This window comes from Delphinus delphis, chromosome 15 (assembly GCF_949987515.2).
Source record: "Delphinus delphis chromosome 15, mDelDel1.2, whole genome shotgun sequence".
Taxonomy (NCBI): Eukaryota; Metazoa; Chordata; class Mammalia; order Artiodactyla; family Delphinidae; genus Delphinus; species Delphinus delphis.
In genome coordinates, this window is record NC_082697.1 from 15,953,208 (window position 1) to 15,966,030 (window position 12,823).

Consider the following 12,823-nt stretch of genomic DNA (forward strand, 5'->3'; position numbering starts at 1 on the left):
AAATTACTCCTCTCTGGGTCTCTTATAAAAGCACTAATCCCATCGTGGGGACCCCACCCACATGACCTCATATAAACCCAATCACCTCCAAGTACCATCACATTGGGGGTTAGGCTTCAACATATGAATTTTGAGGGGACACAATTAAGTCCATACCCAAGAGCAGCAACTAAATGACAGGTGGCCTCGACGTCCCCTTCTCCCTTGACTGGAATGTCTTCATAGTGGTTCCTTTAACTGCTTCACGGCTGCAGTTTAGAAAGCGCTTTCCTGCCCAGTACTCTGTCTGATTCCCTTCCCACCCCTCAAAGGCGGTAAGAGTCCCACGTTACATGGTGGAACCGGCGAGTATATAGCAGGACAGAGACTGGGGCTGAGGTCCCTGCAGCCAGGGCTATGGACTCCTCGCCCTGTGCTGCTTCTCTCGGCCAGCAACTGTCCCTGTGCCACTGCACCTCGAGTCCCCGTCATTTCCAGTGACACAGTGCATCCGAGCCATCCGAGCGCATCCCTCGCCTCCACTGTCACCACCCTGTCTGGTACCGCCATCTTCTCTTCCCTGGAGGACAGCACAGCCCCCTGACTCCTACTCTCCTCCCGACAGCCAGAGATACCTTGTGAAAATGCAATTGGGATTGTGTCCCTCCTTCACTTGAATGACTTCCTGCTGCCCTGACGACAAAGGCCAAACTCCCTACTGTGGCCTAGGAGTGCCCATCGGGCCGCTGGCAGCATCCTCAATCCCATCTCGTGCCACGCTCCCCTTTGATCACCCCCCAGCCACACTTCTTTCCTTGCTAATTCTAAAACAAACCAGCTTCTTCCTGCCCCGGGGCCTCTCCATGAGCCTTTTCTTCTCTCAGGAACTCTGTCCTCTCAGATGTGGTCACTGCTGGTTCCTTTACCTCCTCAGGTAACCTCCATCCCCTTTCTGAAGTGACCCCCAAGCTCCCTCCACCCATCCCTCTCGTGTCATCCTATTACGTTGCCTTCTGAGCATTTGTCACCATCTCAAACTATCCTTCTTATTCATGAGTTATTTGGGTAAAAATATGTTGGCTGGAAGGAGCGGTTCCAATGGCCCAGTGCAGGTGACCAGGGCTGCCTCTGAGGTGTACGTGTTAGAGAAATTGATTCACAGTTGGGGCCAAATATCACCACCCCCAACACACTCATACCCAGAGCTCCCGAAGAGATGCGTGAACCTGCGCCTCTTCGCCGAGCCAGCATCCTGGTACCACCTACACCCGCGTTGCGTGGGAGGGGATGGTTGGAGCAGGGAAAGCCACCAGGATCCCTTCCTCAAAAGCCCTTCCTTCACCGCCTTCTCCCAATCTAACAGGACCACCCGTTATTCTTGCTCAGAGCAACTATTTTGGGGCCCTTCTAAGCAACCTTATCACGTGATGTCTTATATGTATTGGTGGGTATCCTCGTTTAATGCTTTATTTCTCCAAGAGGGTGGGGACCTGGCCTATCTTATTCATCACCGTGTCGCAACACCACACACAGCGCCTGGCACTTAACAAGAGTTCGTTAAATATTTGTTGAACGAGTGCCAATTAACCCGCTTTGTGTTTAACAGGAACCTCTGGAGGGCAGCCTACCTCCACTGCAAAGCCTGGCTCTGCCGGCAGAAGATCAAGCGCGGTCAGCGTCAGATGGGCAGAGATGGGCAGGTGGCTGGGGGTAGGGGTGCCTTCTGGCAGCAGGAACACCTTCCCTCTGGAGAGGAGGGAGGATGGAGGCCCAGGTAACCCCTGCATGTGGCGTGAAACTGAGGCCAGACAGAGGAAGGGCTACGGCGTTGTGACGAGGGACAGCCTGCCTGGGAGGATCTTGGTTCTGCTTCCTACGGGTCACCTGACCTTGGGCAAGTTCCTTCCCCATTTCCTCATATGTGACTTGGGGTGAGTAAAAGTCTCCTCTTCCAAGAGTTGCTGTGAGTAATAAGGAGTTAATAAATACATGTAAAGTTCTTCGAAATTGTTATTATTGTTGTTATTTAATCTCTACACCGGAAGGTACAGTTTCCCGTATCATGTACTAGCCAGGATATAGCGGGGTGTGTGCGTGGGCATTGTGGGCGTGTGGTATGTGACGTGTATGGCGTGTGTGCCCATGTGCTATGCATGCGTATATGTCTATATTCTTTTCCATTATAGGGTATTACAAGATGTTGAATACAGCTCCCTGTGCTCTACAGTAAATCCTTGCTGTTTATCTATTTTATATACAGAGTGCGTATCTGTCAATCCCGTACTCTGAATGCATCCCTCCCCGCCCAGCTTCCCCTTTAGAGAATCACAGCCACAGGGCCAGCCTCTGGCGTCTGGGGTCAGGGAAGCATGGCGCTCTCCAACCACGGGCCAGTCCTCCAGTTCAGTCCTGGTCACTGGGCGGGGCACAGCCCAGATGTCCCCTACCCAGGAAGCTTTGACAGACACCAGCCGGACTGGGGACCCCTCTTCTGCATTCTCCTGGCTCCCTCTTTTTGCACTGGCCACATAGTAGTTTTAATTTTATATTTTGGTGATTTATGAGATGAAATTATAACTTTACAATCAATTAAATATTACTGTTTTCATCCTCTGCCTCCCCCGCTTGCCTTAAGCTCCTAGACTGGCAGAATCTGTGCTCGATTCCACTTGGTCTCCCTGGTGCTCAGCGAAGGGCCTGGCAGAGAGTAACTCCTCGGTTATTTGCGTTCCTGCTGAATGAATACATTGAATTTTCGCATCCTGGACTCCGAAAGTTAATTGGAAGGCCCATCTGTGCCATGTTGCCCACAATCGGTCTAATGTGGAAATCTGTACGTAGCCCTGGAGGGAGGGGTTACCACCAGGCAATCCTAGGACCAGCCACGCCTTCCTTCCGGGGTGGGAGGCTCGGCCTTTGGCCCCGCTGGGAGCCCTGCTAGGATTCCAGTGTGTTTAGGGGGGGCTGGGAGATGGATGCCGCTGAAGCAGGCGCTTGGCACCAGGAAGGGCGAACGGTTTTGGTTCTGGGGCCAGTTTCACGGACAGGGGGTGGGCTGGGCGTGGAGGGTAGCTGCAGGCAGGAGCTGAGGGTCCTCACAATGTCAGGGCCACTGCACTAGGGTCCAGGCAATAGCACGTGACCTCGAGGTACGGCGGGCCCAGGCCACAGACTGGCCTTGGCATAGCGGGGGCGCAGTGGCTGCAGGGGTACCTGGTCTATTCTGAGGCTGTGGAGCCCGGGGTGCAGGTTTGGGAGCACAGGGTGAAGGCATCTGCGGCAGAGGCCTCAGTGCTGTTACGGCGGGTGTGGCGTCGGGCTCCCGGGGAATCCGTGGGCTGTACCAACATCAGCTCAGGGCAGAGTTGGAAGAAGGCGGCAGACACTGCTTTTGGGGAGAGGACTTCTTAGGGGAGAGGATTTCTTTGTGAGTATGTGGGAACCTAGATCCCCCCTTGCGCGAAGCTTGAGTTGGTTTCAGGGGCTGAAAGTCTTGCATTTGAAGGTGGGGCCAGAGCCAGTGAAAGAATACAGAACTTTACTGGTGTGGCCTCACTGTGCTCAGCTAGGATGGGTAGGTCCATGGCCCGAGAAATAGAGCCTGAGATGGGATCTCTGGGTCAAGAAGCTTACCAGGTGGGTGCTCTCAGAAGCGGGTGAGGGAAGCAGGGCAGGGTAGAGAAGCAGCTAAGCAAGGATGGAGACCTGCTGCATCATGATCTGCCGGGAGCTCTGGAGCATGAGTGGTACCAAGGAGCCGGCTGCTCCGTTATTCGGTCACTAGCTGAGGATAGCTCTGGGGAACGGGGCATCCCCTCCTGGTCCAGGGCAATGACTGGGACAAAGGGGGCCGCTGAGAACTGTGAGTGGCCACCACTCAGGAGCTGGGAGATGGGTTCTGGCCCATAAAGCGATCTGGGGGAGGCACCAACAGCATCCACTGTAGTTAGCATCGTGGACTCCACGGCCCTGAAATCAGCCTTCTTGTACCTTCCACTGACCACTGTTTCCACTCTCTGGGGCTGCAGGACGCACCCGCTTGGCCACCTCCTGATCTATGTAGGCAGTGTATTCAGACTCTGCTTGGGTGCCTCTGACTGTCCCTTGCAGCCGAGAGAGAGGCCAGCCTCGGCATGCGGATGTGTCCAAAGGAATCCTGAGCTCCTGGTGCAGTGATGGGCGGCGGGGCAGGTAGGAGTGTCCGCCTCGAGAGCAAGAACCCGAGAGCCTTGCACTCTTGTTATCTGGGGTTGTCTGCATAGATCCCAATGATGCTGTTTTCTCCAATGTCGAAGCAAGAGTCGAACATTAAACTAAGTCATCAGTGTGTTACTGACAAGTTCCACGTAGGGAAGGAAATCGTGACCACATGAAATATTTATGCTTCACGTTGCAATGATGGTACTGACATGACAGCGTGTTGTCTTTGTTTGGCTGGTTTTTCTTTTTTTCTTTTTCCAAAGTGGATTACAAAGCGCCCCCCCAGTGAGGGGGGAAACTGCCCACAGAGAAATTGCGCCTCATCCTGGGAGCTGTTGTCTGGGCGAAGCGGGGCTACGTGATTGGAGAACGAGGGGCCAGGCCCGTGCAGCCTCCTCTGTCTGGGTTATGGGCCTGGTTTGGGGTGCCAGCACCTGTCCCCCTCCTCAAAATAGCTGTGTCATGGGGCGCAAAAGCTGCAGTCTCCCCAGAGCTCCACGACACCAGCGACTGTGATTTTTCCAGATACAATTAATGTAGTCACGTAATTATTACTTTTTTGGGAAGTACCACCCCCTAAAATCTGTCAGGAAACCTGGCTAGGAGCCTCTCCTTGTCTGGGATGCTGGCTACACTCGGGCTTGGAGGAGTCCCTCTGCCCGCCCTGGGCTCCTGCTGTCCTGAACCCACCTCTCACCTCCACCAGACTGGAAGCTTCCAGAGGTCAGAGGCCCCATCGGTGGCGAGGGAGTGGTCAGTAGGGACTCACTGCGGTCACCTGCCCGTGAGGGCCCTTGCGTGGCCAGCACTCTATGCCAGAGCGCCTGGAATCATCATGAGAACCCTACGTGTTCACACCATCATTATCCCACTTCTACAGATGGGAAGACTGAGGCCAGCAGGGCTCTGTCACCCATAGAGACCCTTGGGGGTGGGGAAAGGGTAGGTGGGACTTTGCCCTCAATCTGACTGACACCAGAGGCTCTGTCCTGGTGAAGCCACCACCAAAGTCCACTCCAGAAGGCCTGGCCCTGGCTTACCAAGTGTAAGGAGAGACAGGCTTGTTGCCAACTTTTCAGAAGTTTTATTATAAAGAAATTCGAGAGAAGCACTGTGCACCGAGGCAGACATTTGCAGGGTCAGAAAACGGCTGCAAACATTAAGAACCCAAACCCAAACCGAGCCCCCAAAGCACGCACACTTCATGATAAACTGCAGTGTCGTTCTCAGTTGTTCCTTATAAATAGACAGAAGTCGTTGTTGGCCATTTTAAATAAACGTATGATCAAAATAAAAAAAGCGCAACGTCTCTGAGTGTGGCTAGAAATCGTCCGGTTCCTGCTGTACAGACGATCAAACGGTTTGGCCGCTTCTTTCGTGCACATCTCCCTTAAGATAACACTTAAAAAAATGTGCTAAGGGTCATAGAAAATGCTTTTTACCTTAAAGGAATCTACTTTCCCCCCACCCCTCCCCACCCTGCAACAAAATAATCTTACAGGTGTCTTCAGCACAGTTTCTAAAACACTTAGTCAACTAGTACTTACACGGAGCCAACAGTTTATGTTTCATAATGTCTTGTTCGCACTGTAAAACCGTATTTGCACATCTGGGGCGGAGCTGGTCCCTGCCCTATGCATCTGGGGGCGGGTTTCTGCTGCAGAGTGATCCGTCCAGGGGCGGCTCACGCGACTTTGGGCTGGGGCCAGACGTCCCGACGTGGGGTACGGTGGCAGGGAGAGGAGCAGGGTCCACAGTAACCCTGGAGCAAGCAGGTCAGGGGGCGGAAGGTTCCTGCAGGTTCTTTGGGCTGGCGGCGGGCGGTGCGCTGCCTCTGCAGAGTCTGGTGGGAGGTTGAGGAAGAGACTCAGCCCGGGGCCGTGGTCGTGTCACTGCTCTCTCTTCTCCGGCACCCTGCTTCCTGCCAAGGCCTCTTTTCTGCTGTCAGCCCTTCAGGCTCTGAGCAGTGCCCTTCCAGCAAGCCTCAGGGAGGAGAGGGAGGTGGGCTTAGGTGAGGTAGAGCGATTTATCCCTGGGGAGGAGGCTGGGGGAGAAAGGAGAGGCTGTCAGAGTGGATGTGACACCTCCACCCCGCCCCAGGCGCCCCCCTGGCCCTCAAGGGCCTGGACACAAGGCCCAGGGCACATCAGGACACCTGCTCCCTGGCCCTTCACGCCCTCCCTGGATTCGGCTGCCCCTCTGAGGATGAATGAGGGTCTGTCCTGGCCCCTCCCTGACTACCCACTGGGCAGAACCGAACACCCCTCCTGGAATCCTGGCAGGGGACCACCTGGTCCTCAGCGGATACAAAAAGCTCAAACCTCAAAAGGAGACCAAGTCTGTGCTGTGACTGGGGCCCAGAGCTCCCATGGGACCAGGCTGAAGCCAGTCTCCAGCTGAGGCCACGCCCTCGCTAAGCTCCCTCCCTGCCCTGGTCTGCTTCCCTCCCCCACCCCGTCTCCTGTAGGTTCTCCCTGAACATGTATACATCGTCGAGGACACCCAAATCCCTGCCTCAAGCTCTGCTTCTGAGGAAGCTGACTGAAGACAGATGGCTTAGCTATGAATGCCATGTCATGCACTTGTGAAAAAGAACAGGATGGAAGGAAAACCAGCAAGAGTGAAGACAGGCCTTAGTTTCCCCTGCGGGCCTGGCAGCAGACCAGCTGAGTCCCTCTGGGGCCTTGTTTTGGTCCTCTCCTGAAGACGACGGGCACCCGGTGGCCAAGAGAACCTCCTGCAGGGCTGACAGTGACCTGCGGTGTCCCCCTTGTCTTTTCCCACCCTGTCATCCCATCCTCACGCTCCACGTGTAGGCAGGACAAGGGCAGCACCAAGGGCGGGCGAGTGGGGTGAGGGCCGACCTGCAAGTGCTGATGCCACACTCCCCGCTGGGGTAACTGCTGTCCCAGTCTCCGCTGCTCGTGGGGTTGGATGGGCCAGGGGAGCGGGATCCGGAACCACTGGGGAACTCAGAGATGTGAGGGAAGTCCTGCCGAGGTGGGGAGGAGGCGGTGAGCAAAGGAGAGAGAATGGGGTGCATCTCAGGCAGCAAGAGGGGACGGGGGTGTGTTCACAGAGACACCTCCCCGGCTTATAAGAAATCTCCGCTCTGCCTCTCTGCCTGGAACGCTTCTTTCTTTTCCCTAGTAGAACACGTTCTGGAAAATTCAACCCTTGTCTTAGCTACATGGGGGGGAGGGGGTGACAGACTTTCTTTTCCTGGACCTCAGTTTCCCACTCTGTAAAATGGATTTCTTGGGCTGAGTGACCTCCCAGGGCCAAGCAAGCCTTGTAATTACCAGTGTCTGTGGAGCAATTCGGGGGATCTGGCTTCAAAGGCTTTGGGGAGAGCCAGGAGCTAGGGTTGATCTAGCAGAAGCCACAGTGGCCTCAACCCCTCCAGCCAGAGAGCAGAAATGGACAGAGGCTGAGGGAGGAGGGTCTGAGGTACCCTAAGAATCTGAAGAATCTGTCTGGCTACTTGCCAACTGTTCTCCGCAGCCAGAGCATCTCACGCAAGGTGTACTCGCCCCATTTCACAGTTGCAGTAACTGAGGCTCAGAGAGGTAAGGTGCTAAGGCTGAGGTCACACAGCCGGTGAGTGGCAGGGCCAGTATTTGGAATCCCAAGCTGCCTCCCCTTTCTGCAAGGGGTCCCCGAGGGGCATGTTCTCACTGGACCCTGCTTACCTGTGGCCCTGGAGGTGAGGGGCTCACGGCCAACTGCACCTGGAGTGCCATGGGAGCGGGCAGGATGGGAGGCTGGGGGGCTGGGGACATGCTGACAGGTGGGCTGAGGAGGGTGCCCTGGGTGTGGGGCGGCAGTGGCAGTTGCTGGTGCAGGGGGCTGCTGAGAGGGAAGGAGGGGGGCGGTGGCGGGGATGCACTGAGGCCTGGCAGCAGCGACTTGGAGCCCAGTGTCCGGGCAAGGCTGGCGGGGGAGGCCCCGCTGCGGAAGGCCTGCAGGTCGGATGGCGTCAGGAAGGAGGCCAGGCCTGGCATGGCGTACATGGGCTGCTTGGGTGGGAGCATTTTGGCCGGTGGGTTCGCCTGAGTGTTCTTCGTCTCACCCTGGTCGGGGGAGCTCTGGAAGGAGACAGACACCAGTCACTCTGGAGAAGGTGCATAAGCCAGAACTTGGGCCACGAGGTTGTGTGGTTTTGTCACCCACTGGCGTGGCTCCTGGATGGCCCTCAGGCCCCTGGGGAAAGAGCTGGGGACTCACCAGAGATAATCCAGGGTCGAGCACACTTGGCTCTGACCATCCAACCACCCCTGCTTTAATCCCTGGGGCCTCCCCTGCCCACGGGAGAACCCATGCTTCTCAGCCTGGCCCGAGGGGCCAGCATCGTCCAGCTGGGCTACCCTCTACTTAGGCTTCTCCCCAGCCTCTGCGCCTCAGTGTGGGCCGTTCCCTTGATTTGGGACACCCTCTTCGCTTGGCCCTTTATGGCCTAACCCAGAAGCCATGTCCTCTGTAGCAGCTTCCAGACCACCCGCTGCCCCCCGTGGACCACACAACCACTGCCAGTGCTGAGCCTCCTGCAGTGCTGGGGCTGAGGAATGAGGCAGAGGGCGCAGGACGGGAGGAAAGGCCACATCTGAAGACTGGCAAAACTGGGTCTCAATCCCGGTACAGCCACCTAACAAGCTGGCTACTCACAGGCAGGTCGCTTAACTCCACTGTGTAACGGGTCCTTCTTGGAAGAATTAAATGAGATGCACGTACACTATGCATGTAAAGCACGAGCTTGGCACAGAGGCGGTGCACTGGAGAAGGGACCACACTGGTCTTATCCATCCCTCCCAAGACCTATGGTGTTGACCATTCCCGCCTTGGTTCTTGCTCTAACCCTCAAGTGGCCCCATTCTTATCAGGGCTGGGCCTAGGGATCCCAGGTGTTACCTTGGAGACAAGGCTGGCCCTGTAGGCTGCCAGAGCCTTCAGATACTCCTTCTTCGCTGCTTCGGTCTTCCTCTTGTAGGCCTGAAAGATCCAAGATGTGGGCAGTATCGAGGAGAGGTCAGGTGGTCAGCCTGAGCTCACAGGGCTGGTAACTGGCATTTACCTCGGAGCTAGCTCTGCTCCTATTCTCCCTGCAGGCCCCTGAGAGGAGGCCACGGGCCTCTGGTCAGCGGATAAGAAAGCTCTGGCCTGGACCCCAGACTTTTAAGAGTTGGAGGCCAAGATGGATGAAGATGCCTGTTCTCATTTAACAGATGAGGAAGCAGAGGTCCAGTTTTTTTCTCCACTTAACCAAGTGGCTAGTGAACGCAGCTGCAAAACAGCCAGATCAGAAGGGTCCTACCTCCCCAGCTTACAGATGGGCAGACTGAGCCTAGCAAAGACCTCTGCAGGAGCCTCTAGTTCCAGAGGCTGGGCCTGGTTCCAGACCTTCCAAGTCTGACCTCAGAGGCTTGAGGGATGGCCCAGAAAGGGACGGAGGCTCACCTGCTTCTGCTCCTCTCCCAAGCTGTCCCACATGGAGGCCACGATTTTGGACACATCCCCGAAGGTTGCACTGGGGTTCTGTCCCTTGATGGCGGCCTGAGTGTCTCTGAAGAAAAGCGCGTAGGCCGACACAGGCTTCTGCGGCTCATTGGGGTCCTTCTTCTTCTTCTTCTTTGGGTTCTTGGCCTTTCTGCCGGGGTCGGCGGAGGGTCTCTTTTCCCCCGACATCTGTCCGGGTGAGAGGAGTCAGAAATCAGAGAAGTCCGGGACCTCCTGCCAAAGGGGACCTGACCCAGCCTCAGGCGGAGCTGGACTTTCCTCAGCTTTTCCCTGCTTGCCCAGCCCTGCTTATACACAGGCAGCACCTGGGGGCTGGCCCCGCTCCTCCCGGGCTTGAACACACACACACACACACACACACACACACACACACACACACACATGCATGCATGCACACATGTCCTGGTTATGAGCCCTGGGTTTTTCTGTTTTCTTTCTTTGTCTTTTTTTTAAGTCTAGTACTGCATTTTTCATTTAACTCATCAATGAGAATCAGCATGATGGTAAAGTTGATTCAAAGAAATACAAGAGAAAGAAACTGGTCAATGCCCTGGAGAGCAATAAAGCTATCACCTCTGGGGCTTCTAGTCTTTTGTACTGGACAGAAGTCATTTGTGTCTCTACAGGGAAAAATTCATTTGCCTTGTAATCAGACGAAAATCGTTCACATCTTCATTGCTTTTCCCCCAAGTTAACATCTTCCTTTACAGAGTGTAAACCCCCTAATCAATAATGAAGGAGGAATCAAAACAAAGGCACAATCTCCCAGAGAATCAGGTAATTTTTGAGTCTGTTAGACGATGCCGTACTATGCCATTGAAAGAACGTGCAGTTATCCATTTTTGGACTATTTCCAAGTTTTGGATAGATATATTTTTCTTAACAGCTCTCCCCTCCTGTGATCACAAATAATCCCCAAAGATTACCCTTGATTACATAAGATCAGTCTCTTCCACCACATTTCAGCTGTGTGATTTGGGTCCAGTGGCTTAGTCCCCCTGACCTCCTTTGAAGTTTTGGATGGAGTGAGGTTAATGGAACTGTCGCCAGGTGTGGCCTCACCCTGGACACCTGGCCTCTGATGCTGTCAGACGCCAGGACCACCATACTGCGAGCACCTCACTTAGGGCTTCCAGGATGCGGAGCGGGTGGGAATACCCCCCCACAGACTAGGACTCCCAGGCCACCCAGGGACCAGGGATGTTGCTCAAAGGCCCTGGATCCTGCCGTGGAGACCATGGCTCTATGCACCAAGGAAATGAAAGTGACACCATGAACTGATAAGGAAATTGTGGGCCAGTGGATAAGACTCAGGCCTGCACATCTGAGGGATGGGGAGGGGCAGTCTGTAGCCACATTGGTTCTGTTCCTGAGTGTTTCTCTGCAGCCACTCACCTCCCCAAGCCTTAGTTCTGTCAGCACCGTGGCAAGGCTCTGACAGGATAGGAGATGCGGACGGATGCGCCTTGTAATTGATGGAGAGCTGAGCAGATGAGGCACTGCAGGCGGTTAAGGGCACATATGCTGGAGCCAGATTGCAACCACCTTGGTTTAAATCCTGGTTCTATGACACTTGATACGTTACTTAACCTCTCTGTGCCTCAGTTTCCCCATCTGCCAATCGAAGATGATAAAGGCACCTACCACATAGGGTTGCGATGAAGATTACGTGGATTAATTCCTGTCGTGTCCTTAGAATACTGTCTGGCCCGTGAAAGTGTTTTAGAAGTGTTTGTTAAATAAAAAGAAAATAAAATTAAAACCTCCCCTGCCTGGACTACAATAGAGACCAAGTTATCCTGAGGATGTAGCTGGACCAGGATCCAGAGGTGCCCACCCCAGCCTGGAGGTCAGGGTACCTGCAGGATGGCATGGGTGCCACGGTTACTGCCCAAGGCCTCTGCAGGGCCGCCACGTGGAAAGGGGTGAGAGGCCCTTATGAAGAAGAAAGGGAGGGAGGCGTTGTGGAATCAAGCCTGGATTCTGCCGGCGACTCATTGGGAGATTCCGGGCATGCACATCCACCCCTGGCCTTTTGGGGCCTCTGTTTTCGTAAAAACAAGATGCTCTTCGACAGGGAGGGAGATCTAGAGTCAGTGCAAAGAAAGGATGGGAGCCTGAACACATGGTGAGTTCTCATCCCTGACGTGTTCTTGAAGAGGCAGCACCACCCCTGGTTCCAGGGATACAGGGTGGGCCACGCCCCCAAGGGGGGGGAGTCATTTTTAGTGCTCCATCCTGCAGTGCTGCCCAGAGCACTGCTGGACCACGCATCTTTGTGGTCCTCCAAAGTGGGCCAAAAAGGCCAAAATGGTCATAAGACATGGCCCTGAGGATCTTGCCAATGCCAGCAATGCCACTGAAACGACCCATTGGCTATTCAGGAATAAGACGACATCACGTTTATCCAGAATTTTCCTCCTTTTTTTTTTTTTCCAGCAAAGGGTAGAGTTATACTCTTCTAGTCTTTTCTAGAAGTAGGTAATGACCATTTCCATGCAGGGCCTGTCCCCTTGCTGACAGGAGGGCATCTTAAGCCTTTGCATCTCCATCCCTACGTACCTTGAAATGCGCTTCCGACTCCTCCTCCTGAGTTGAACTGGAGGGAGACGGGGTCGCCGACTTGCTCCCTGGGGGTGACGGGGAGCTGTGGGCGATGCCACTCCGGACGCCCATCTGAGAAATGAGCTGGGACTGGCTGAGGGCGCTCATGTGGCTGGCCAGCATCGCCGGGCGGCCCAGCAGGGGCCCTGGTCGGCCCGAGTCATAGGCAGCAACCTCTGAGTGGACCATCTCCTGGATCTGAGAGAAGAGGAGATTGCATGTTGAGTTCGAAGGGACCAGCACATCTGCATGTGTATGTACCAGACTCAGAGGAGGGGGTCCCCTCTGAGCTGTGGCTTCCCCATGGATCGCCCACAGGTGAGGGTCCATTCTATTCCGACCCCTGCACAATTAGATGCACCTCTGGGGGGGGCCATTCTGTTGATAGTCACCCTGGACAGAGAGTCAGCATCTCAGCCCTTGCTAGAGAGCCTAGTCCAGCTGTGAAGAGACCATTTTATGATACTGGGTTTTCCTTCCTGGAACACGGTGTATCTTTGCATTTATTCACTATGCAGCGTGATAG

The 12,823-nt window shown here is 54.9% G+C and overlaps 1 protein-coding gene across 2 annotated transcripts in view; it reads right to left on the reverse strand.

Moving 5' to 3' along the window:
• Positions 1-5,995: 5,995 nt before the first annotated feature.
• The window catches only part of TOX2 (TOX high mobility group box family member 2), a 131,168-nt gene continuing 124,340 nt past the window's right edge, over positions 5,996-12,823 (reverse strand). For both annotated transcript variants that reach the window (XM_060032711.2, XM_060032712.2), the window contains exons 4-9: positions 12,256-12,495; positions 9,634-9,861; positions 9,088-9,168; positions 7,872-8,267; positions 7,044-7,171; positions 5,996-6,223 (exon numbers count right to left, since the gene is read on the reverse strand). In XM_060032711.2, the coding sequence (XP_059888694.1) occupies positions 6,187-6,223; positions 7,044-7,171; positions 7,872-8,267; positions 9,088-9,168; positions 9,634-9,861; positions 12,256-12,495 (1,110 nt within the window). In that variant the 3' untranslated portion in view covers positions 5,996-6,186. The remainder of the gene's footprint in view (positions 6,224-7,043; positions 7,172-7,871; positions 8,268-9,087; positions 9,169-9,633; positions 9,862-12,255; positions 12,496-12,823) is intronic.